Source organism: Oenanthe melanoleuca, chromosome 8, assembly GCF_029582105.1.
Source record: "Oenanthe melanoleuca isolate GR-GAL-2019-014 chromosome 8, OMel1.0, whole genome shotgun sequence".
Lineage (NCBI taxonomy): Eukaryota > Metazoa > Chordata > Aves > Passeriformes > Muscicapidae > Oenanthe > Oenanthe melanoleuca.
Genome location: NC_079342.1, coordinates 13,360,762 through 13,387,428, shown reverse-complemented (window position 1 = coordinate 13,387,428; position 26,667 = coordinate 13,360,762). Strand labels below are relative to the sequence as shown.

At 36.5% G+C, this 26,667-nt stretch overlaps 1 protein-coding gene across 2 annotated transcripts; it reads left to right on the top strand.

Moving 5' to 3' along the window:
• The first annotated feature begins 134 nt into the window (after positions 1–134).
• On the top strand, positions 135–26,667 carry DNAI3 (dynein axonemal intermediate chain 3). 2 transcript variants are annotated; one of them, XM_056497828.1, is made up of 23 exons: positions 135–193; positions 5,775–5,856; positions 6,100–6,138; positions 9,571–9,752; positions 10,286–10,390; positions 11,216–11,353; positions 12,751–12,950; positions 13,216–13,332; positions 14,001–14,185; positions 15,099–15,223; positions 15,327–15,416; positions 15,847–15,963; positions 16,632–16,760; positions 18,591–18,664; positions 20,023–20,170; positions 20,411–20,498; positions 21,171–21,301; positions 22,616–22,679; positions 23,041–23,171; positions 23,809–24,013; positions 24,386–24,477; positions 25,715–25,848; positions 26,437–26,667. In XM_056497828.1, the coding sequence occupies exons 2-23, from the start codon at positions 5,787–5,789 to the stop codon at positions 26,441–26,443; spliced, it is 2,571 nt and encodes an 856-aa protein (XP_056353803.1). In that variant the 5' UTR covers positions 135–193; positions 5,775–5,786; the 3' UTR covers positions 26,444–26,667. The 2 variants fall into 2 exon arrangements, with proteins under 2 accessions (XP_056353803.1, XP_056353805.1); XM_056497830.1 differs by having other exon boundaries at positions 141–193; positions 24,389–24,477; positions 26,437–26,662.

Sequence of the window (26,667 nt, the reverse complement as noted above, 5' to 3'; positions counted from 1 at the left end):
CCGGCGGCGCGTCTGTCGCGGAAAGCATGCTGGGACGAGTAGTTCGTGTCTGTCGCGTCCCTGCAAGCTGCCGCCGCGGGGGCGGGTCTGCAGAGCAGGGCGCTGATTGCGTGCCCGAGCCGTCAATCACGGCTGCCCCCGTCGCCACGACAACCGCGCGCCGCCGGGGCCGCGCCGGGCCGGGGCCGCTCAGGTAGGGGACAAAGGGCACGAAGGGGGACCTGGCCGCGCTGTGGGCGCGGTGAGAGCGCCCGACCCGAGGGCACACGGGCAGCGGCCGGCAGGGCACAGCCGCTGGCGTGGAGCCCGGGACTGCCCCGTGCGGCCCGAGGCAGCGCCTTCCTCGGTGGCCCTGAGGGCTGTGCCAAGGCTGGGGACGGGAGCGGGGCTGCAAACACGGCCCAGCCCCGCCGCAGCCCCCGCGCTGCTGCAAATCCCCGCAAATCCACACCCCCATCCCATCCCATCCCATCCCATCCCATCCCATCCCATCCCATCCCATCCCATCCCATCCCATCCCATCCCATCCCATCCCATCCCATCCCATCCCATCCCATCCCATCCCATCCCATCCCCGGTCTCCACACAGGATCTTGTTCCAGCCACCCAGCTCTCACATGTCGAAGATGATTATTTTTCTTACCTCTGTGTGCAGAAGCCTTATCTAATGTAAATTTTTACAATATAGCCTTTCTGTTTCAAAAGTCATGACAATACAACATATGTTACTGTTTGGTTCCTCACAGACCATTTTATGACAGCTTCTATATCACACTTAGTAACTTTTTAAGTACCAACCAAATTGTTACTCTATTTTAATAACCTAGACCAGTTGTACTGGCTTATACCAGAAGTTCTGTCTGGGCAAGATAATAGTAAAGCCATATTTCCACTCTTAGCACCCTCTCTTTTTTGGGTTTAATTTCTATAGCCAGATGTATTACCATTATTTTTAGTAGCCTTCAGTTTTTCATCTGTCAGTTTGCCCTGTTCATTCTAAAACTGTGTGCTTCTGGCAGCTGTCCTGTCCACAGGCAGTATATTCCATAATTCACACACTTATTGTGCAATGAAACACTTCTGCAGTCCTGTTGTTTGTTCCCAGTTGTTTGTTCCACATCCCTAAGCTCATGTGATGCCAGCTCATCTCATGTTAGCACCGTGAATCAGCAGCTCCTGTCACTTTCTCTGTGTCTCTTGTGATTTCACTGAGTTATATAATTTTCAGGCTAAAAATAATCCTTGTTTATTCCCAGTACAAAATATGTTCTATATCCTCAATCATCCTTGTTATACCTTTTCCAATTTTAATCTGTTTCTCTTTGAGTAAAATAAAGGAAAGAATCAGAACAATATTAACCAACATTCTAATGAAGTTTTCAATTTTGTTCTTTTATGGCTTTCTTACTAATTCTTAATTTTACACATATTGAACTTACCATTCCAGATACTCTAACTACACCTACTGGTTTCTATCAAATAACAAAATCAACACCATGTTGAAGGAAGCCTGATTTATTAAAAAGTTACAAGTGTGAAACCAGGTACATTCAAATTGAACTATTTATATGCTGAAATGATTTGGCAGCTGCCAGAACTTCAACTTTTCTCCCTACTTATACTTTCAAGTTGTGTCAAATTATGCACGAGGATTATTAATAATTTTTAATAATTTTGTATTATTTGCTCTTTGTCTAGAGCAAAATTGAATAAATTTCATTAAAGGCAACATTGCATGTGAATTTCTGGAGAGAGTAATTTTCAAGATGGTATTTTTAACAAGTTCCTAAATTTTACCAACAGAAATGTGGTTTTTAGCTTGCTACTGATACAAAAAAAAAAAAAAAAGCAATTAGCACGTGGTTTTGATCTTCTCCTTGTAGTGCTTTTGTAAAATGGACACACATCCAAATCTGTCATTCCAAATTATAGTAAATTACAGTCCTAAAATAGCAATGCACACAAACTTTACCTTAAATAATTCAATTAGGCAACTAATGAATCATTGTGTGTCCTCAAATCAGATGACATCTTTTGTAGAACTGATAGCTAATTAGTTTTTGCCTTTTGCATTACCTAGCAACTTCACGGATTTGTTCATAGCTGTAAATGTTTCAGTACATTAAATGATTGGGAGAACACTCTGATCTTATTTTTTCCCTTAAGCTTAATGTTCAAAATATTAGAGCCATCTGTAAACAAACTAGGCTATAAAATGTCAGACAAAGTTGTCAAATATTTACGCAGGTTTTAGCAATTACATAATGTAACACTGTGTTCCACTAAAAAACTGCTGAAAAATTAGACTGAACATAATTAATGAAATCTAAATATTACTTTTTTAAAATAAAATACATGGCAATATCTATGACAATTGATTTTCAAAAGCTATAATTTTATATAGATTTTGCACTCCTAAAATTTTCGAATTATGTTAATTTAAATGTTGTTTCCAACCTCGTCTCAAGCATAGGATCATGAATTTTTATAAACTTAATGGAAAGGCATAATACATTTTTGTATGCCATGACAAGTTCTTTTTAAATAAGCAGCATAGAAATATCCCTAAGAGAAGAAGAACTAACTATAGATTTAAAAGTTAATAGTTTTGGTCAAATTTTCAGAGAGTCCACTAGTATAGACTGTTTTTTCATGGCTTTCTTGATAGGATTTAGTATTTTGTATAAAAACTTTGGGGAAAAAAGCAAACCCGAAACTAAGAGGTAACTACTGAAAATAGTAGTTTTTAACTCACATATTGGGACTTTTGTTCTTTTATACTTTTTTGGAAGAGGTGAAGTGCAAAAGGCACCTCAAACATGAAAGTTCTCAGAGTGTGTGTTTCCTGAAGGGAGCACCTGGATGTTGCATACTCCTATGTAAAAACCAACTTTGCATATAGGCTTTGTACATTGCTGTGGGCCTGGTGTGCTCCCAGAGAAGTTTCTGGAAGCTCTGCCTTTGCTTTCTCTGCAGGCCTTCCCTGTTTCCTGACCTCTGACAATCATGTGGGCACAGGATGGCAGAGGGGCAGGGTGATACGGTCCTGGGGCTATTGTAAAAGAAGATAAGTGGTTTGAATTTTCTGTCTGCTTTCCAGCATCCCAGAGGGAAGCACCAACAGTGCCACTGACTGCTCTATTCATCTGCAACCCTTAAGCAGGGGCACTTTTTGTATTAACAAATGCAAATGCATACACCAAGCGCTGACACCAGCTTCACTACCATGGCTCTTCTCTGTACAGTGCTGCAATTACCTCTATAACCTCATCCTGTCAGTGAAGGAGGAGGAACTGATTACTGGGACACCATTTTCAAGAGTCTTAACTGTTTTCATAGGTCAAATATACTTGAAATCAGTTGAAAGGAAAGAGATGTTTTTATTTGTGAGTTATCTTACTAAACACAGAATGTGTCTTATGTCAGCCTTCTCAGTGTTTCCCCCATTCATGTGACTTAGAGTTTAGGATACTCAGAGGAACTCACTCAAAATTTCCAAACTAGCTTTGTTGCAGTGCATAATTATGAAATGGTGAAGTAAAACATTGTGACTGGAACATATATGAGATGGTTCATATTGTCCTTCAACTAATTTCTACAACAGCTGTCCTCACCTCCTGTCCTGGAGGGCTGTCTCTCTTCCACAGAGGCATAGAGGTTGGTTTCAAATTAGAATAGTCCCATTTACAAAATGGGTCACAGTTTTTATAGGTAAAGTATACAAGAAGAAAGATAAGGAACAGCTTTGCACAGCTTTCCTTTTTAAATAAGAAAAATTAGATTCTTTTGACCATCTGAATTGATATGCACTCTCAGTGAGGTAGGCCTAAGTGTTTCAGAACTATAAGCTAGGCATATTGAATAAGCTCATTTGAAAGATTATACATATGAAAATATATATTAAATATATATATAAATATATGTATGAAAATACATTGACTGTTACACAGAACTATGTTAACAGTGTTTCCACTCCTGTATTTGACAAAAAAAGACTGTGAGAATGAGGATAGAAAAATTTCCCAACTTTCTCCTTAGATTCATTATATGTGATTTGGGAGTGAGGGGTTAAAAACATCATTTCATGCACAGCAAAAGTTTCAAAATTCTGAAATATTAGTTTTCTTTGCATTGGTATCATCATTGCTTTTTGGAAGAAGCAGAGGATTAAATTGCTACCATTCTTCAGACAGATTAATGAAGGGGACTGCATTTGCCATAATCAAGAGAGATTAAACAAGAGAATATACACTAACATGCCATGAATGCAGTCTGCCACCTATGATCTGCAAGATCCAGTATGATACACAAAAGAGTCTGAGGATTTATAGTGTATTTTTCTACTTTGATTGGAGTGAAAAAGAAAATGCATAACTCTAATAAGAGTGTCAGACTCTGCTCACATTAAAGCCAACATTGAAATTTACCTTGAGTTCCTGGGAGGCCAACATCTATCCCAAACTCAGCTCTTCCATCAGGCTATAATCCATTACCTATATTTTGCCATCAGTGGCCATCTCCATACTAAAATTTAGATCAGAAGCTAAGATTATTTGGCTTGCTTCTGGAGTTTTTAAGAGCAGTGTTACAAAACAGTAAAACACTGTTTCTCAGTCTGGGTTTGCCACTGAAATTGCAAATACACAGACCGCAGCATATTTGTTTTGGCACTCACTATTTTTAGGCTGTTCATAAGGAAACCCTCAAGACAGAATATTTATTTAATAAACTCACCTTTTCACCTTAAGCATCTTGACAGTAAATGTGCAGTTCATGTGTACAGGCAGGCAGGCAGGCTGTAGCTCCTGTAAGAAATCATCAGAAATGGTTATGTCGTGACAGCCTCCTTGAAGGTGTCCTCTGTCCTGTCTCTGTCCTATCTGCATCTACTTCCCTCTTGTCAATGATAAAATTGTAATAGCACCCAAATACTGTAGGTGCTCTGTAGACACAAAATGGTTCATCTCCCAGTCAGTTTACAGTCTTAAAGAGTGTGAACGTGAGAGGGAGGACACAAATAAAGTGAGAGCCCCATTGTCCTCATCCTATCTGAATGCCTCTGGCTCTTCAATATTAACATCAAACAACTTTAACACTTCTGAGAGAGCTTGGGCCATCCTGATTTAGTTGCTCCATCGGCTGCTGCGTGAGCATTTCCCACATGATGGTGCTGTCCAGCCTGAGCAGAGGGCAGGCAGAACTGCATTTCTTCTTCCCATGGAACTGAGTCCTACCTTCACTACTGTTCTAATCCTTTCTCCAGATATTGGGATGAAGGAGAGCAAATGAAACAGAGCAGGCTTCTATACAATATCACCTCCTGCTGTATGGTTGCTACATTTAATTAGGCGTATGTCTTCTCCCTGACTTTGTCCTCTGCAGAGCTATACTGAAAAATAAACTGGAAATAAAAATGCTTTGTGCAGCTGAGTAATGATTTACACTTACAAACATTGGGACAAACATTTATGGGTGCTCTTCCCACTTTATCTCAGATCCTTAGCTTTCAGTAAGAGAAACCTCTATATAATTTAACCTGTCATTATTTTGGACAATCAGGGCTCACTATTAAATACCCTGGACAAAATAAGTTTTTCTAACTATTACACATGATATGAAAATACAGCTAATGATTTAAAACTATGAACATACCTTTAACTGTGTATGAAAATATTACTATAAGCTACATAAAGTTATGGACCGAGTTTTCACTCATACATGGTGCATTCTCTCATCTGTTTAAAATTATTGATGATACGTATCTCTCCCTACAGAAATCTGAAAAAATGTCAGAAAGTGTCAGATCCGTCAAGACCACTGTGAAAAGTTCAAAAAGATCATCAAAGAAACAAAAAGGTAAAACAAAGCTAAGGAATCATGAAAAGGAACACAGCTTGGTATGTAAGGTACAGCAACAATGAAACAAGCAGCAATCTGGGCTTACATGGGATATACCTTAACTATTTTGGCCCCATGCATTAAAAATCTGTGAGAACAATTAGAATATGCTATTTTTTTATAACTAACTGAGAGAGGAAAAAATACTCATTATAGTTCTGTAACCAACACTACTGATAATATCATGTCATTATATTTCAGGTAAAGAGGATGAAGTTGATCTTTCTATGGCCAGTATAGGTAAGTGCTATGATGACTGAGCATTAAAGTAGTAGTTCTGGGATACTCAAAGCACTTTTGAAGCTTCAGTGTTACTAATGAAGGGAATAAAAAGAAAATATTCTTTTTTATGAATGGGAAAAAATAAAAACTCTTTAGAGTACTTTAGAAATACAGCTATCACAGTGGTTACAGTGGCTCTCTGAGTAGCAGGCAGTGCAGCAGGAAAAAGGTATGGGTTTGCAGAAGAGGTTTTTTTCTTGGTTTTGAGAGGAGTTGGGATAAGGGGAAATAGAAAGCATCATAACAGAGTTATAGGGTGCAAAAATCTTTGCATTTAGAAGTAGTTTAACAATTGAAAGAAAGACATGATTTTTTAAAATAATTCATTAATCTTTGATCTTTGACAAACCATTATTAAATTTCATGATAAAATTATTTTATCATATCACTTGTGGTTTTTAACAATAGATACCAAAATATATCAACTGGCATCCTTTTTTTGTAGGAGAAAATTAATTTAAAAGTCACAATTTGGCTTATGTGCAAGTTCAGTTTTAAGCATGGCCATAGCTAAGGGCTAAAAGTATGAAATTATCCAAGTTTAAATATATTCTTTTTTTCTTAGAAAAATTATTTCCAATGGGTTGTTATTTTTCGCATTTCTGGTTGTATTTTTTTTCTGACCTGATCTGTGCAATTATTCCTCAGATACAACTTAAATTGATATCCAAGTAAAATCTATCTATGGTTTACAGGAACAATCCAAAGGGTTATCTTAATAATTGGCTTGTAACCATACAGCTTTGATTGTTAAAAACTAAAACAGTGTGGCAAAGAAGGAATATACAAACTAGGTAATTTTAAAAGAAACTGTAAATCACTTGTTTTCCTCCAAACTCCTATGAGCACTGGGTGAAAATTATTCTCTGGTTAGCATTGCCAGAATGGCTAAACTGCAGTTAATGAAAATTCATGAAAAGTGATCCCTCGGATGATTGAAGTGGTACTTTAAAAAATGTATTTTCAGTGTTCCAGGAGATAGTTAGTAAGAGAATTGTACCTCCACCTACTGGCAAATAAGGTTAGAGCTCTAACAGCTAAACTACTTCTAGGAACCTGTTGTTGAAAGCAGGAAAATAACACTGGTGTAAGCAAACACTGCCTGTGCAAGATTTAAATTCCATGCATGCACTCCTTAGGCCTGCAAGCGTTCTTTACTTCTTCCTGGGAGTTTCTTTGTCTTTTGTGAAATTCTCGTAGCACTAAGAGCTGCTGGCTATTACAAATGATACAGGTACAATTTACTAACAGAAAAACAATGTGAAGCCTATGATCAGATGTTACACATTTTTTCCTGAAAAAAGAGCATTCAATAAAAATGTTTAGAATGTAAGAACTCCAGTATCAGCTCCTTGTAATATAGATTCTGTTAAAAATAATATTCTACTATAAAGAATTTTAGTTCTTTAGACTGAAAGGTATAATTTTAATTCTGATCATTACTTTGTTTTTAACTTGGTCTTATAGTAATAAAGCATTGAAAAAAATGCACATAGAGTATCTGTCTTACTCTATTTCCTCTCATGATGTCCATTGTAATCTTGCTTAACTTTAATGCATGCTTGTATTGCTTCATTTGGCAATGAAACCTACATCTCTTTAAAAGGATTTTTTTTCAGCATTAGCATTTGTGCACAAGGCTGTATACATGATTCAGCATTTAAGAAACAGTAGCATAAAAGCTTATTGTTACAAGCAGTATAATGTCTAAAACAACCATTACTCCTGGCTGGGATTTTTGAGGTCTGGGGTTAGCAAGAGTGAGTTTGGCCCAGATGATTTAAGGGTCTTTTCCAATCAACATCCCTATGATTCCGTATTTTTTGGAAGCATCCACATAGAAACCCTGGAAATCTCCAAGATATCAAAAAAGGAAAATCTTGCAATATTGATTACAGCTTGTGATGAAAGTGTGTGCTACAAACAGATTGTATGTGCTGTGAAATAACAAGTGGACACTAAGTAATCCATGCGTGGAACAGTGTAGCATGCACCAGAAACATCAGGCATGCCATTAATTTTGGTGATGAATATGGCAGAGCAGATGCAGTGGAGTAGCAGCACTGAAAGATTTTAAAGGATAAATGTCAGATTCATCAAACATAATGTATTATGTGATAGGATTATGCAGAGATTAAGGAGGATTTATCTTTTTTTTTAGTCCTTGTTGGCTCAGATTAGAGATTATTCAAAACATGCTGACATAGCTGGTCACAATCATTTGAGGTATGTCAACTTCCCTTCAAGGCATGCAAAAAGAGGAAAAACCCTTCAGGTGCTGGGAATTAAGATAAAATACTAAGGAACTTAAACTAAGAAAAGAGAGTGAAACAAAGATAGAAAGTATCAGCTATTATCACAACAGCCAGCACGTTTCAGTACAGAAAAACAGTACAGGGTGTGCACATCCCTGTCTTTAGGTTCCAGTTCACCAAAAAGATGAATGTCTGCTAACCTTCAAAGGGCAAAAATGTGGTGGCCTTCATGAGGAATGGTCTTACTATGGCAGCTGAGACAGAGCATGAATCTGCTAGCAGGGCAGTAAAGCAAAGGAGGAGTCTCAGGGGCAGTGTTCAACTAGCTGGGCCTAGAGTGATCTCAGCCACTTAGAGCTGTAATGCAAGCTAGAGACAGAGCATGTAACATGAGAAAGAACAGCTTTTTACATACATTGTCTTGCTCACATACAGCTGGCACACACAGTAAGAGGCACTGTATATTATCTTCAGATTGAGTATCTGCAAAGCACAGCTGACAGGTCACCTTGACTGCATCCAGCCTCCCCTAAACCAATGAAGATATCCGTGCTAGTGCAAGGATAAGAAATATCTTGTTCTGAGCTAATAAAAGCTGAAAAGAAATATCTGACTTTAATCTCAGTGAGCTAGCTTTAGTCTCATTTGATTAGTGAGAAATAGTCTCTACTGCACTCTGAACTCAATGGGAACAAGATGAGAGTCTGAAATCAGAAAAGCATCCTTACTACAGAGAAGCCTCACCTAGATTAAACTTTGGCTTAATATGGTGCTGCTCTACAAGGAAGGGCCACAGAGTATTTACTCAAAAGGTTTCTTAGATCAGAACCATGTGGTTTTGCCCTCAATACATAAAAAACAATCCATTAAAGATTTTTAATAACTTGTTGATCAAAAAGAAAAAATCCCCTCATACTAGGGAAATTATATTCATTCTGTCAAAATGTTGAGTAGAGTATTTTCAAAGATTAATTAAGTAAATATAATTTGTATTTCATGCCTTCCAAAATACAAAAAACAAAGCTGAGAGATTCAAAGGCATTTTGCTAGAAACAGTAAAGACATAGAGTTATCAAAGTATATGCATGTTTAAACAACAGTCTGAAGTTATCATGCAATTTTGGTTTTTTCATAGGCCACCCAGAAATCTTTCCTTTGCTTTTGTCTGCAAAGACCCAAGAAATTTTTAATTGCCGACCTGATGAAGATGTCACAGAAGAAAATTGTTTCAAGTGTATTAAAAAAGAGGACATAATTCAAGACCTGAAAACAAGAGCTAAAGCTTCTGATTTCTACCTTCTCGAAAAAGTTATCCTGGTATGTAGCATATTTCATTCTCACTTTAAGACTTATGGTCTCAGAGGATCTGTTCTTATAAAGAATGGATCTACTCTTGTTTGTGTGAACACACTGATGCTGTAATACATGAGTGCTAGAGGTCATGGACCGTTGTTGACTCAGTTTCTCATGCTTGCCATACTTTTTTTTTTTTCACTAACTTCAGATTGAAAATATGCTAAAAGTAACAAATACTATTGGTTTTGATTCTGTGAACTGACAGAGCTTCACATATTTGGCTACCCCTAATTCATGGCCTATTTATTAAGAATCATTAAAACAATTTATTTTCTGTTTAATTGTCTGTATGAAAGATTCGTTTTGTCCCAGAGTTATTTTGATTACAAAATAAACCCCATCTATTCCTTTCAATTAGCACATGACATTTTCTGTTAAGAACACAAAATTAACCAAAGATACTAAATTGGTGGTAGCTTTTCCAGTCACAACCTCGTGTTTGTTTTGAATACTATTTGTTTTCAGTTTTCCACTAATTTTTTTCATTAAAATAGGAATATCCAGGGGAAGAAATCCTGGTAGTTTTTGATCCAAACCTCCAGTATGGACAGAACTTTTACATGGTTGCTTCTGAAGAAGCCAAGGAAAACCTTCTAAAGGTAAAATCCAAGTATACCACAGCATTGTTCTATCAATGACTATATCAGAATCTACTCTCAGACAAAGATGTCAGGAATGGTTAAGCACCTGGTGTTACTCTAGTGGTTAAGCTGATCATGGAAAAATACATATATCACTGTAAAAATATACTTTATACTGAGAAGGGCTAAACTAATTTTTGTATTTCACTTCAGAGGACCAGTATAACCACCACTGCTGCATTTTTATCATAAGCATTAATTTTCTCTGCCAATACCTAGATTTCTCAGACATAAAAATAACAGACAATAAATATATTGAGCGTTTTCAAAGAAGTATTATACTTATTTTTCATAATATCTATGAATATATTCTTCAAATCACGAAAATGTTCTTGAGTTCTAAATAGCTCCAGATAAATAGAACTTGTACACTGCACTGTAGGAGAATGTTTATAGAAAGATTATATAATATTTCAATATGAGTTTGCCATCCAGCATCAGGGAATCAGGAGAAGCAACAATTAGGAAAAGTAAAATGCAGTTCCAGGCCAGAGGGCCTAATGGAAAAAATTACCATAAATTATTTTTATTTAAAATTATTTGCTTTCAAGACAACAGTCTCTCTTTAGTAGTTAAATATTAAATATTATTGGAAAACTCTAATGCACAAATGAACAGGACCTAAGCCAGCCCTACCCAGGGGTGTAGTATACCCAGACCCACTGCACTGAGACAAAAGTAGAATGTGTGAGTGAAGACTGAAAACTAGGTTTCTAGTCAATACTTACATTTCACTAATAAATTTTTTGAAAAAGTACCGTTTCTCACTATTTGATATCACAGTCTTTAGAAGCTGTGGAAGAAAAAGAAGAAACAGAAGAAGAAAATATAGAAGAAACTCTGGAAGTTCACAAACCTTGGGTTTCCCTTGGAAGCGAAAAGGAAGTTGAAGAAGAATCTCTTAAAGAAAGGGATACAAAGGTCAGAATCAACAGGTGTTAGTCAATCAAATAAATATAAACCCCCTATGTTTATTTTAAGTTCCTTTAAAAAAAAGTCAGAAAACTGGAAGCTGCAATCGCAGTTTTTCATGAGGTCTTTCAAGAAAACTAACATAGAGAAATTGAGAAGTAGCTAAACTTTTAACACAAGCTGAAAGTGCTGCAGAAACTTTTACTTTTGAACTCTGATCTCCTTAAGTCTTACAAATAAGGCACGTATCACTGCATTGGACATAATTACTTTTTAAGGTGTGAATTCAAAAGTCCTGATCATCTTTGGTCACTGGCACCTCTGCCACTTTTTGCTTTATTTACCAGATGTCCAGCTGACACAGTCATTACTCTGTTTCCATGAAACTCAGTGAACTGTTCTGGCATATGGATGGCATTTCAGTAGCATGCAACACAATATGTACAGCTATTACAAGCTGACTTTACAGAAGGAGATACTTGATTAATTACATCTACAGATTATATATATAGAGAGAAAATTATGTGTCCAAAAACTAGATCCACTCACAGCTGTCACCTAACTTGTGATGTGTGGGGCATCTCCAAGCATCTAACTTGAGTGATTCTTACCCAGTACCTAAGTGCCTCTTCAGGGAAGACTGGCTAAGTTTTGATAGTTCTCAGCAACTGGACATTCTTGCTTACACCTAAAAAGATATAAGCTATTTTACAGTCATTCAATTTAACACATTCATAGTCCAAGTATTCTGCTTTGTTGGCAAGGTCCACTCAAAAGCATTTTTAGCCTACTTCCCTTTCCAGTTCTGTGGGAGGTGCTGATCCAAGACAAAGCAATACCTCTCTACTTCCTGAAATCAAGTGCCTACTTCTCTTTGTGGGCAGAAGTCAAGACATGCCCCTTCATCCTTCCTAGTTCTCACCATAAGGAAACTCCTCTTGCCTTTTTTTTGCATCTTCTTCAGAGTACTTTTCTCACCCCAGGCACTGCAAGGGGAGTTGAAATACCTCACCCAAAGCTGAGAATTCCACCAAGAGGGGAAGAGCTGAAAACTTAGGTCTTAGAAGCCTAGTTCAGTATTACATAAGGCTGCCTTCAAATCAATCCTTTAATTAAATGTGCAGTTTTGATACTGGATTAATTAGAAAATGTAATTCTTTTGTTCTGCTAGCAGCAATCCAAAAATGCTACAACTTCTTGTTTTACAAATACAAACCTGTCTTCTATTACATATGTAGTTTATTTATATGAGCACTTCAGAATTTCAAAATGCAGAAATATGAGTAACCTCAACATAGAAATCATTAATAGAACTAATTTTACAAGTATATGAATGCAGCCATTTTGAAGAATGAACTTTCCAAAAGCTTTCTTTTCTGCTGGCCATGGAAATGCATCTTTTCCAGATTAAGTACAAGATCTCTCGAGCTCGCAGGAAGTTTGGTGCACCGATTACATTTACTGACAAGAATGCTTCAGATGACAAAGACAGCTATGCTGAATGCACAGCCTATGAAGATGACACTTTCAGTATTAAACTGCTTGAAAGGGATGTGGGGGTGCAAATGGTTCCAAAAGTAAGAGAAGCTAGTACTCAGACAAAATGGTACGTATGAGAAAACATTTATCAGCTTATTTATTAAGCTATGCACTGTTTCTTATGTCAACTAAAATTCTAAAGTTACTCGGTTACAAACTGATTAACAGAAAAAAATTGGATGCTCTGTTTCCATCTTTTTTCTTAAATATTTTCTAAAAAGTTTCTAGAAAAATTGTATTTAAATTTTACATGTTACATAGATTTCTGTCTTTGAAATAGACAATAGACTTTGTTTTCAATACTTACATTCAAATTTATTCCAATTGGGTAGGATCTATCCAAAAAATGCATCCACGCAGTATTGTACTAGGCAGTTGTCAAGTGAAGCAAAAGCAGAGAGTCTGTCATCTGAGAAGCTGAAAGAATTTCTTACAGCAGTACATATAAGGTAAAATTATTGCAGCAGTACATTTAAAGACAACCTGAAATAATACAGAATACAGGCAAGTACTCTTGAATGGATTATTGGCCTAGTCAAACATAAATTTTATTTTTTATTTCTAGATAATTTTTCCTTTTTTATTATTATAATATTAACAAATATTAACTTAATACTTCTTTCTGTGAAAATAACCATGAAGTCTATGCTATATAGATAGAAACATTGCTTTAAATAGATATCAGAACTGCTAAAGTTGATAGCGATACATCTTTTCAAACTGCAAAGCTGATCTTTCAAACACTGCCCACTCAAGCAGATGGTTGTGCAGTGAGCAAAGGTGCTGTCTTACCCATTATTATGCCCTTAGCCATGTCCCATTAAGTGGGACAAGTCCTACTTAATGACATTTTTTGCACAAAGAATTGGACAATTGCTCTGTACTTGGTCCACAAAGAACTAGATTTAAATTCTTGGTACAGTAGCTATTTCTGTTTAAACAGAAGAGTGTTTCCTTGCAGTGATACACCACTGAGGAATTTATATTTGATTTTTAACTAATGTGATGGTAATTTTGTGAAAAACAGAAGCTACCTCTTTACAGAAATATTTTTAATTCTACAATTGAGTAGTCACATCTGGATTATTAAGTGTTAATTGTTCTTTTCACAAAACAGAATGGAAATCGCATTGCAGCAAAATGAAATTATGAATGTTTTTTTCGATGACTGGAAGGCCCTAGCAGAGGACCAAGAAGAAGGCAAGCCAGATGTTTATCTTAAAGCATACCAATCATTTACAGATGTGCAGTATCTCAAGAACAGAACCATTAGCTGCGTTCGCTGGCATCCAACCATTTATGGTAATGCAGTTACAGTACTGATTTGAATCTTCAATTATGGGTATTATATGACAGCTCTAAAATACACATCTTTCATAAAATTGTCAGCTTTCAAATTTAAAAAGAATTCCAAACTGATTTAGTATCCCTGTTTGAATTGCCAATTTGAGGCAAAATGAAAAATAATACAGACTAATTCTTTGTAGAATTCATATGGGCTGTGCAAAGTCCATGCTAATATATAAGTGGAGATCATAGGTAAGAGAAATTTACCCCCACGAGGCTCATTTGAGCAGGGTTGTTGTGCCAGACTCTTCAGATGGGCCTGCATATCATTGTGTCAATGCCTGGCTCTCACAGCATGCCTAGTACTGGTGAGGAAAGGCACAGCCACAGCAGGACAGGGTCTGCCAAGTGCCAGGGTGCATCACAAGACATCTGAAATTTCAACTCCTGCTTCCTGCTGGGGATTATTGCTCTGCATGGCCAGACCTAAAGGCACAATTAAGTTCTCTATAAATGCCCCAGCTCCCAGCATTCTACTAGCCAACACTGCAGCCTAGGTAAGAAAATGAATTGGGTTACAAGGCTTTATTTTCATGATGGGTGGCCAGGATTACATGCCTGTCACATCATTTCAGGTGCAGTATTACACCATTGAGGAGTAAAAAAAGAGGAGTTTTATCCTGATGTGTAGGTTCTATGACTCATTTTAAAATAACCTAATGTTAAGTAACAAAAATAGTTTCCTCAAAGATGATCTGAAAAAAAAGTGAAATATACGTGGTTGGTTTGTTTGGAGTTTCTTTCCTGCTTTGTGGATTTTTTTTTCACTGTATTCAGAAGGTATAAATATAAATAATTCAGAATAATTATCAATGTGTTGAAACTTGAATTGTCAGTTTTGAAAAAATTTATTTTCTCTTTTGATTAGGGATTATAGCACTGTCAGCAGGAGAGCAGCCTTCAGATGAAGAGCAAGTTAACCTCATTAATAAATCATTGCTACACCAGTCAGTTATACTTCTCTGGAGTTTTTTTGACCCTACCTGCCTCCAGGTATTTAATCAAGACTTTAAAATATGCCAAGTATTTAAATAACATGAGAACAAACAAATAGTGTGACTGTATTTCTCAACTACCTTGTTTTTCTTCTCTCTAGTTGGTGTTGAAGGCTCCTGAAGACATTTGCTGCTTTCAGTTCAATCCAAGTGATCCAAATATCATTGCTGGTGGCTGTGTTGACGGACAGGTTTTTTGCCCTTTAAAAATAAAATTGCATTTTTCTGTATTTTCTTCCTGTATAAAAATAAGGATGAAGAGATGTACTCAACATACATAGTAACACATAGAGACAGAAGACAGATGTCACAGAGTCTTGAAGCTCTCTTATCCTGGACTGAGGCTATGTCTGGTTATTCCATAGCTGAGCCATTACCATACAATATACTGATAAATAGGTCAAGTTGTAAAGACTCTTTTTTAGAGACAAATGTAACCTTTCTGCTGATTGCATCAGACTGAAGAGAAAATACTTTAAAAACTTCATAAATTCTAGTGCAGAGAGTGGATTTCTTCTTTTTCCCCAAACCTCCATGATTTAAAAAAAAAGCATATTAATGCACAGCATATTAATACACATATACAAGTATAATTTGTAATTTACTAATTTCTCATTATAGGTTGTACTGTGGGATATTTCTAAACATGAAACAAACCTGCAAAATACAGTACCTGTTGCTGAAGAAACCACTGACTCAGCAGAGGATGAGCCAAGAGCAGCAGTGAGGGTGGCTGAGGTAATTCCAGGGCTGATGGCTGGAGAGTGGTGTACAGGGGCTCCCACTGGCAGCACAGAACAGCAGCTGCATCCTGGGCTGCATCCAAAGCAGCGTGGCTAGCAGGGCAAGGGGGGATTCCACCCCTCTACTCTGCTCTGGTGAAATCCCAGCTGGAGAACTGCATCCAGCTCTGGTGTCCCCAACACAAGGAGGACATGGAACTGTTGGAGCAAGTCCAGAGAAGGGTTACAAAGTACCTCCTCTACAAAGACAGGCTGAGAAACTTGGGGCTGTTCAGCCTGGGGAAGAGAAAGTTGCATGAAAGCCTCAATGCAACCTTCCAGTATCTGAAGGGCATCTAGAGGGAAGCCAGAGAAGGACCCTTGGTTTGCAACTGTAGTGATGGCACAGTGAGTAATGGAAAAAAAAATTTAAAATTAGGTTAGATATTAGGAAGAAATTGTTTACTTTGTGAGGAGACATTAATGATGTCTGCATGTTTTGATGCTTTTCTCCTTTTTTTTCTTCCCCAAATGAAAGGTATTAGACTCCTAGAAAGTTCTATCAACTGATCTTAAATATGTGAAAAAGTGTTAAGAGAATGCAAAGTAACCTTTTATTCTTTGATAGATCTACTGTTATATTTCGAAGACACACTAAGGTATCTTTTTTAAAAACATTTCTAGCTATCACGTGTGCAAGTCCAGCAGAGTAGCGTAGAGCCACCTCTAGTGAGACACTGTGCAGCCTCTTCCATGCCATATACTCATACAAAGCCAGCAACAGATGTACATTGGCTACCATGTAACTCTGAGGTGAGTTTAAAATTCACTTCATTTTATTGCTTTTCTAATCTATTACCTCAGAAATCCTAATGTAAACTCAAGAGAAAATACGAAACAGTTAATTATTTGTATTCATTATTTCTCACTGCATTTAGTAAATACTAATAATCTGGTGCCTCTTGTCCTGTTCATTGTGCTTTACCACTCTGCTGTGCTCTCAGTCTGATGTGAATCTGCTCATACTGGAAAAAATTTCCATAACTTTACAGAAAAATATAATTAAAAATTTTAGTAAGCCTTCCATATTTAAAATGCACTGAATTTCTACTATGAGCAATCTAGCCTGTCACCAAGAATTCCAAGAAATAACTTCAATTACTTAAATATCTGGATACCCAAGAATGGTGTTAGTCACCTTAATTTTTCTAGATGATGCCTGTGCACTCAAAACTTACATTTTCCATTATGGTTTTAAAGCTCCAAAGTACTTCCAGTCTATGTACTGAAAGGATCCAACAGGAACACTGAGTGATGATTTACTATCAAAGTATGGCAAACAGTGCTAAATTAATTTGAAATGCAAATGTAGTCAAATGTAAAATAATGACAGTGGAAAACCAGACCAAGAAGAAGAAAACTGACATCTTTAAAAGGTTTATGGAAATTTCATATCAATAAATCTTTGAAAAAAAAATTTAAGACTTCACAGGTACAACAGTCCTTAGTGACATTTCCAGAAAAGTGGGAAAAGGGGCACACATATATCATAAAATGTCAGCTGATACCACTGTTCATTATTATTTTATACACTAATAGTCATGGATACTAACTGATACCAGATGTAAGGCATGAAGAAAGGGATTGGATAGCAGAACATTGTTATGGTTTTTGTTGTTTGGGTGGGGTTTTTTTAGTCAAAATTTAGGCTCAGAGGGCTGTTTTTGTGTTGATCTGGGATAACAGATACAGAAGACTTATGCTTAATAAATAACACTGACAAAGGAATCCCTTTGCCAGTGTTTAGCAACATGTACTGGGACATATTTTTGTTATATAAACATGGAATATGTCAGCCTTTGTATGACATAGCAGTTTTTATGGCACAGTTCCTAAAATCAGCAGTTTCATGATTACATTTTAATGAAAAATTATTAAAAGTTATATCCAGAACCTAATTCAGCTTTGCCTGGCTCCATTATTACCAGCTTTTCATATACTGGAAGTTAGATATGATTAGCCTATAATCCCTTGTTACCCCTGACACCTTTCCTTTATTTTTCTGAGTAATTAAAATTAATTTGCTATAAACCAATAGCTACTTGGTAAATGATAAATAGTATAAAACCTTCAGAACCCAACACACACAAACTAAAGTATTAATAATTAACATTTGAAGGCACCACTACAATCCCACAGTGAGGTCCAGCCAAATGATAATTTAAGATAGATGACCCATGGTGTAAACTTGGCAGACATATAATTCCCACTACACTGAACTCTTGGAGATAAGTTTCTCAGTTACTGGCTCTGTGGTTAAGCTGCATAAATGAAGTTACAAACATGGCAAATAAAAGAGGGCCTGACTTGTAGTGGTACCAGTAAGTATTTATCCTGCCAAGTTAATTTAGAATTTTAGGTGTGTAGCAGTACACAAAGTCAGTTCACTTGAAGCACATTTCTAAATAGTTTCACTTAATAACTGCAAATTAAAAAGTCTTCATTTTCAAACCTTACCCAAGCAGAAAGAGTGACTTAATTTCTAGTAGCCTGTTTCATGTATTGAAGTATTTACATATCAGAGTGTGATTTTTGTCCTTCATTATGTTCTGCCCCTGTAATAATTATTACTGTTATTTTCAGGACAACCAAAAGGGTGGTACTTCTGAACACAGAGGTGAAAATAACCTGCAGCTTGTAACCTGCTCCCCTGATTGGTATATACAATAGATATTCTACAAGACATTTTTCTGTTTCTTTTGAAAAATTTAATGAGGCATAATCCATTATTTAAGTAGCACATTTCTGGATTCAGCATATCCTGAGTGGCTGAAATTCTGTATGAAGAAGACAAGCACTTTGCATTCTTGACCATTAACAGTTTATTAACAGAAAACTCTTGCATATATATGTTTATATTCTGTGTATACCCTCTTCAGAAGAGTGTTGATCATACGTGTTAGCCTGGAAAGCCACATCCCCACACTTATATTTGTTTGTGTGACGTGCACAAAAAGCTGTTAAAAGATTCTAAGGCCCATTTCTACAGAAATTGTAAACTATATATAAATTTGGAGACTTAGCTGACAGAATTACTTTTTGTGAGTCTCCTCTTTTGTGGAGGGACATGAATAGTCATGACAGTTACATTATTATTCTGTGTGAAAAACTAGCAAGGGGGCAGAATGCAAAAGTGGAAATAAATGTTTAGCTTTCATAATGTCAGAAGGCCTTAAGGCTTAAAGGCTGCGTGGCTGGGCTCAATCATATATTTGTTAGTTAAGTCAAAGAGAGGGTCAGAGAGAGCAAAATTTTATGATGCTAAGTTATTTTTCTTATAAAATAACAGAGAAGACTTTGAAGAATTAAATGAGAAGATTGCAAATGCAGTTCTTAATGATTTTGCAGTGCAATGCAAGTAATACACATAGAAGAAATTATTTTAACTACTCACCCACCACTGGAAGTATTTACCTGAAGTTAAGAACAGGAAAGTCACTATAATGTCATACTTGAAGGGCACAGGTCCCTGAGCAACTCCCGTTAGAAAAGGGAAAGAGATCTCAGCAATGAGGAAAGTTTCATTGGCTATATCAAACCTGTGAATGTCCAGAGTAGAGCAAAAGGAATAATCAGAGGGCTGAAGATTCCAATGAGATGACAGATACAAGTGGGACCATTTGTCTTGAATGTCAGCAAATTAATTGGTACACACAAAAAATTGGGACTGATCTTCAAATTGAGTTACTAAATTACCTGCTACAGCCTTCAGGAATTTCACCCAGGCAGTGCCAGTAAGTTCACCCAATAACTGTCCATAAGCAAACTGTATTAATGCTATCTAGCTGCTTTGGTACAATTAACTGATTAAAGGGTGAACAAAGAAATATATGACATCATTTACAAAAGAAGCAATTAATTATCTAGCCTTTGTCTGATTTTCAGTGTCTCTACTGCTATATAAGGCTTGAAGATAAAAGGTTAAAACAGCCTCAAAGCTTTAAAATGTAAGGAAAATTGCATTTAGCTGCAAACCAAAACACTATACAGTATCCATTATACAATTATTTTGCAGCTCAATATTATTTTGGGATATTCCATCCATCGAACATCGTGAAAGTTTTTTATCTCAGAAAATAAAGGAGGAGAGAAGATCTCACATGCCCCCTGATGCTTCAGATTCTGATGAGGATTTAGATCTCTCCTGGAAACCTCTCATAAAGGTAGTGTTCACAAACATAGAACACAGGGATTGAGCTAAAGTGTTGATATGGCTAGAAGTCCATAGGAACATATTCTTTTGCTTCCCAACTCTATTTTTTTCCAGCAAATTGTGACTTTCTGAGTATTACAAACCCACAAACACACTGCAAAGACCTGTTCCATTACAGCAGTAACTCATTTAGACTTGTACCTCAAAGATCTGACAAAATGGTTTAGCAAATGCCCTTCTTTCTGAACAGATAGATCTGCGTGAAAGGGATAACAACACAGAGTATGGTCCCACTAGAATTAATTTAAAGGAACTGCAGTATCGTTACAAACACTCAGGTAATATTTTTATTACACCTTGCAGGGGAAAATATTTTTAATAAGCTTGTATTTCAGTATATGCATAATAAAAGCTGAGCAACAAAATACTGTATAGCTAAACTCATCTAGAAAAAAGATTTCTTAAGTATAGTGGTATTTGGTGTGTGAACTACATTTACTGACTACGAAGAGATGTACATGTAAAAATCCAAATTGAGCAATTCCATATACACAGTGACTTTACCCTTTCATTTAGAAGCCCATGCAAATCCCTCACACAATCTCTTTATCCCTGAAACAATATGCCCTTTTCAGCCCTTACAGAAAACTATTTTTAGAAACATAATCCATTCCCTGGAGCAGAGATGTGAGCTCCTGCTTGTGGCAGCTCTGGGTGATGTGTAAGGACAGCTCCCATTGAGACACTGGTGCTGTGTAAAACTGCCAAAGAACAGGATGATGCTACCCTAAGTATTGTCTGGATATAAGAAGCAGACTTCAGAGCTGCAGCAATGGGGAGACTCCACCAGGAAACAGTAAACCTAGAGTACTGCTGCTTTACTTGGCAGCCTTTCTTCCTATCTCTTCTTGAAATTCCCCTTATCCACAAGTTACCTTTACAAGACAAAGGATTTGCTCGGTCTAATAAATTCCAGTGAGTAACAAAAAGATGTAACTGTTGTTTCCCAGGGAAGGCAAAATCTCTAAGTGCACTAAGAACACCCATCAAAGAGAGCCCATATACAGAGATGAGTACATCTTCAAGCAAAAATCTGGAAGTGCTAGAGAATATATCCACAGACTTTTTTGTTGGAAATGAAGTAAGTGAAAATAATGTATTTCCAATTAAAATGTTAATCCAAGATATATGAAAGACTGAACAGCTAAATAACAGAATTTTCACAAATGTATGGACTTGGATGTTTTCTTCAGGTGTAACTAAAAAGATCTTCCTGAACATGCCACCTTTTACTTTCACTTTAATACTTTTAGCTACATGCTTAAAAAATAATAAACCTCCAGTATTCGGTAGACTGTGAACCCTTACTTCAAGAGCAGAATTAGAAGACATTTCCAAAATATTTTGAGCTTAACCACCTATTAGGAACCAAAGAATATTTCCTTGTTCCAGGACACATAAGATTAGTAATTTGTTTGTGTCTTCCCACATGTCATGTGAAAACATTTATTCTACAGTTTACCTCCCCGACTTAATTTTATTTTAGGAAATCCCAGCTATTCACAGCCTGCTACCTACCCTATGCTACTAAAATTCATGGGTCTTTCCTAGTTTAGAGTTCATATAGAAATGAAAATTAGGCTTCTAGCTACCTTTTTGCTTCTAGTCACCTTTTCCCCATATACTGGAGCAAAGCATGAACTATCAAATCCAAGCACCTAATTCTGCAGGAAGGACAGCCTGCATACATCATGGCAAATAAAGCTGTTTTGGCAGCACATAACTGAAAAACAGTGATGCAAAACTTTACTGTGTTTTCAGTCATTGGCTGCAAATTCAGATTTTAATTTACTCAGATCATATTTAATGATGGTGATGTTTTTCCGTGGTCTTAAAAATGGAGAGCCAGACACGGTTAAGGGATAAGGCGTTTTTAATTTGGTATTTTTATAAGGATCCTTATGGTGCACCACTTTGCCAAGGTGGGATGCACTGCAATGCACACAACACAGTAGATCATGTATACAATTTATAGACCTTACAAATTAGCATATCTAACAAGGCTGATCCAATGGGAGGCCTGGATGAATAGTGTGATATTCCTCCATCAGGAAGGAATTCCTCCCTGGATGGACCAAAGCTGTGGTTTACAGGATATGCTCTAGAGAGGACCTTGGTTTCCCAAAATGGTGCAGGGTTTTCTGGCCTTCTACTACGAGGACTTTAGGATGTTTGGTCTCCTGGCCTAACAGAATACTAGGACTATTAAGAAATAACAAGGATGCATATTAAGAATACTGAGGATACATAAAAGGTATATAAAAGAAAAGGCAAAAAATAATCTTAATGTCAATGGTTATAATGAAGAAAAGTCCTAACTTAAAAAAAAAAATCACTTTGAAATAAACCACCAAGCTCTAACTTTAGCATTTGCTCAATTTTTTTGGCATTACAGGATGGAGAAATTGTGTATTCTAACTGGAAAATGAAAATTGATACTAATTCAGCAAAACTAGCTAGTAAGTTCAAGTTTCTCAATACCTGTTAAGTCTTAATATATCACTAACTTTAAAATATTTGTGTCTATACTCTGTCTTCCTAAGGTTCTTGCTCTTAGCTCTAATAGTCTCTCTCACTGATAACATCTGGATTTAACAGTACACCCTCAGAAGTGCAAGCACTTTTGCTGGCATGACAAAATAGCACAAAGATATTGTCACAAATCATGGAAGTAACTAGATTTGTGGCAAATCCAATTCCTGTTCCTTGTGAGCAAAAGAAAAAGAGTATGATATCTTCCAGGCCTGTGGTAGGTCCTGCACTCTTGTTTCTTGATCCCTAAGGCACTAGTAACAAGCAATTGCCTTTTTCCTCCATTAGGTCAGAAGCACTCCCAGAAATATACTCTCCACACTGAAACTATCAACACTCTCCAGCAATCTCCATTTTTTAAAGACATCTTTCTAAGCATTGGAGGCCAAAAATTTGCCATTTGGAAAGAAGGAGTTACAGTAAGTTACTTGAACAAGCTGTAACATTTGTGATAGGTATACAAGACAGGACTAGAACAGGCTCAGAGACTGTATTTCAGAAAGAGTAAGTAATGAAGCATTATATCTTAGAAACTAAACAGATATAAAAGACGCTTTCCATCCTCTTCACATCAGAAAACTATTTTAGATACAGCTTAGTAAACTTGCCTTTTACAGAAAAAGTGAAGTGACTTTCTTAAATTCAACCTTGCAAAAAGCATAGCTTTCCAACTATCCATTTTTTCTGCTAGGGAAGTGCATGCAGAATAAATCTGAAGAACTTGTATTTTAGGAGAAGGTTTTTTCATGTGAAGACAAAGAAACATGAGGGTTTTTAAAGTTTGTCTCATGCAGGAATCCAGGTTAGCTGCACCTGACAAAATCTCCAGACCATGCAGGTTTTAACAGCAGACAGACTACCTGAAGAAACTGGAAGTGAGAAACCAGGTTTTTAACCTCCTCACAAATCCTTTTTATCTACAGCAGGTAGTAGGAGTTTTGCAATTGACATAATTTCTGTAATGGGACCATTTAAATTGTAAGCATTTTCCAAAGACAGGAGATCTGATCTGAAGTTTGATTGTCTGGTCTATCTTTTGTTTTCAAAAAAATTAAGAATGGACCAATCCTTCAGTCAAGATGCTCTGCAGGAAGATACACTGCAGGACAATGGTCCTTAACAAGACCAGGAGTTTTCTTCATTGGCAGAGACAATGGAAATATAGATATTTGGGACTTAGTGAAGAAAACTCATGAGCCATCTCATTTCCAAAACATCTCCAAATCAATCATCACTTTCATCAGCCCCTCCAGTGCCTCAGGTATGTGGATGGTGATTGACTATTATTGTGCTACCCTGTTTGCAAAATGGGTACACAAATCTTATTACAAATGATCTTATGCAAGTACATACTTCCACAAATTTAACTCTGTACATACAAAAATGCATACATCAGTTCTAAGTGTACCCCCATGGCATAAAAGCAACTGAAAATATTTCATTTTTAAAAAATCTGTTAAAAGAAAATCTTGAAAGGAATTAATAAAATAACAGAGTAATGAGGTTGTTTAGATTAAACTAAATCTACCAGAAAAAAAAAAAAAGAACCCTCTGTAGCTTGTCTTTGGGTGGAGATTCACATTGCTGTTGGAATTTGGATTGTTTATATGTTTTTTTGTCAAATATCTTTCAGCAGAGCAGCATTTTCTGGCTGTTTCTGACAATCTTGGAGTTCTGCATATTTTGGAAATCTGTCAAACACTATGTCAGCCTTTGAGTAATGAGGTTAGTAAGAATTTTTATTAAATCTCTTTGACACTTTATCCTGAAAACTCCAACACAGAACAAGTCTCCCTAGACAAAGATGCCTTCAAACAATGACAATTAATTTGAAACCAGTATAGCCATATTCTCCAAAGATCACCTGTAGCCAAGCTGGCTTTGTACAGAGCTTAGATAAGAGTCAACTAAAGGAAATCTAGTGACAGTTGGCAGAATTCCACTGTTCCAACCTGGCTACCTGAAAACCCAATTAAGAGTACAGTGTTTTTTGCCATATCCATAAAATGACACCTTTCATGCAGTAAAACAATGTTTTAAAGTGCATAGTAATGTATATATACTGGATTCCTTTTTCTTTACACCTCCTTGTCCACATTTGTGTTAATTTTTTTCCTCTAAATTTGGTAATTCAATTTACATGTTTTCTTATCTGATTCTAGTTCAGTAAAAGCCCATTTTGAAAACTGTTACTAACATTCCCACTCATTCACTCTCTTGAAATAAGGACTATCTGTACCAAAAGGCCATGGGAACAATGCAAGCAGTTTAATTTCTCTTTTTTTCTACATAGTTTTCAGTTTTTATTTTCCTCCACCTCCCAGCCAAAGATTGAGCTAGTGTGTCAGTCTAGCAGTCTTGCCTGCTGCCAAGTCTGTTACTCTAACATCACAAAATCATCTTCCCATTCTATTGCAGTTTTATGTTTATGTAGGCACTTGGTTTATAAACATCCCATAAAGGTTTGCCATGCACAGAGCTGCAATGGGTAGCAATAAAACATCACATCAGCAGCTTCATTTTAGTAAAAATTACTTCTCCAAAACAACTGAGCTGAGTGATATGAGGGAACAATTGCTTTTGCACAGATTACCTGTGGTTTGGAAGTAAACTCTTTAGGGTGCTGAATTATCAGCCAAGGAACAGTCACTAATATTTAGATTATGTTAATTGTAACTGAAGTATTCACAGAAAAATAGTAGGTTGTTGGAGAGACTAATAAAGCTGAAACATAGGATGCCAGATAAAATAAATGCATAGTGTACTACCCATGTATGGTGGTTTATGGTTTCTTTATGCCTGAAGTTGGTCACATCTTTATATTGTTTTGCTGCAAACTACTGGGATACATAGAGATATTCATATTTCCAGTTTAGATGAAATATTAATCCCATTCAGATCATCAGCAAGAGATCTGTGTCTCTGAGCATGTAATGACCCTTGTTCGTCACTGTGTTTACAGCATGCCAATATACTTGATTACTTCAAAAGAGAAGTCAAATATCTGAAGTACTGTGAACAGGAGTTTAAAGAGTATCAAAAGTTTCAAGCCAAAACAGAATTGAAATCGAACTGGAGACAGAGAGAGAAAAAACAGTATGTTATTCTTGGAATTAAGAAAATTTTCTGTGTTTCTTTGTATCTTTAACATGCACCTGTGTTGCTAGACAGAATTTTCCACAGAATTCTCAAAAAATCAGGATAGACATAATCAGAATTGTTTAGCAGCTCTTTATTTCATATTTACAGTTCTTAAGAATGGAAAAGATGGTCCCAGTTCATGTGGTCCATTTCTTGGTCAAATGAACCCTCTGCAAGAGCATTAGAACCTATGGACATTTAACAACTATAAATTTGCTTTCCATTTTACACCAGTTGCTTGTTCAAAAAGTTACATTTTGTCAACTTCCCTAAAAATGTTGCTCCTTCAAGCAAGGATGGATTCCAGCCTTCCATTCTAGACTCACATAAGAATTTTGGTTATCCATTCTTCAGTAAATGATTTAATAACACTAAGTAACTAAATGTCATTTCCTTTATTGATTGATATAGCCCATGGTGATGCCTACTTTTATTAATTTGTGACAGCACTGACACAACTCATTGGAAAGGAAAGCAATGGGATCACATACAGATTTCAAAGATTAACAGTGCATTTTTGCCTGGTATGTTTTTTTCCTTCAGCATATGACTACAGAAAACAAAAGAAGAGATGGAAGATCAAGAAAATGCACATTATACTGTATTTCTGGAGCTGGAGAAGCAGGTAGTAATGGATTTAGAGACAAGAAATACTTTCCTCATTAGATGATTAGAGCCTATTATCACCTTTAGAACCAGCAAGCTTCTTATTGAAAGACCTCTATTTCAGCAGAACATGTTTATCTTTGGAAATAAAGAATCTTGCAGCAAGAG

Bases quoted from the DNA above. Each gene is read 5' to 3' on its own strand.
- DNAI3 (XM_056497828.1), top strand. From the start codon at position 5,787: ATGTCAGAAAGTGTCAGATCCGTCAAGACCACTGTGAAAAGTTCAAAA. The intron at 20,171-20,410 runs GTAGTGTTCACA...CTTTCTGAACAG, and splicing joins CCTGGAAACCTCTCATAAAG to ATAGATCTGCGTGAAAGGGA. The intron at 24,014-24,385 runs GTATGTGGATGG...AATATCTTTCAG, and splicing joins CAGCCCCTCCAGTGCCTCAG to CAGAGCAGCATTTTCTGGCT.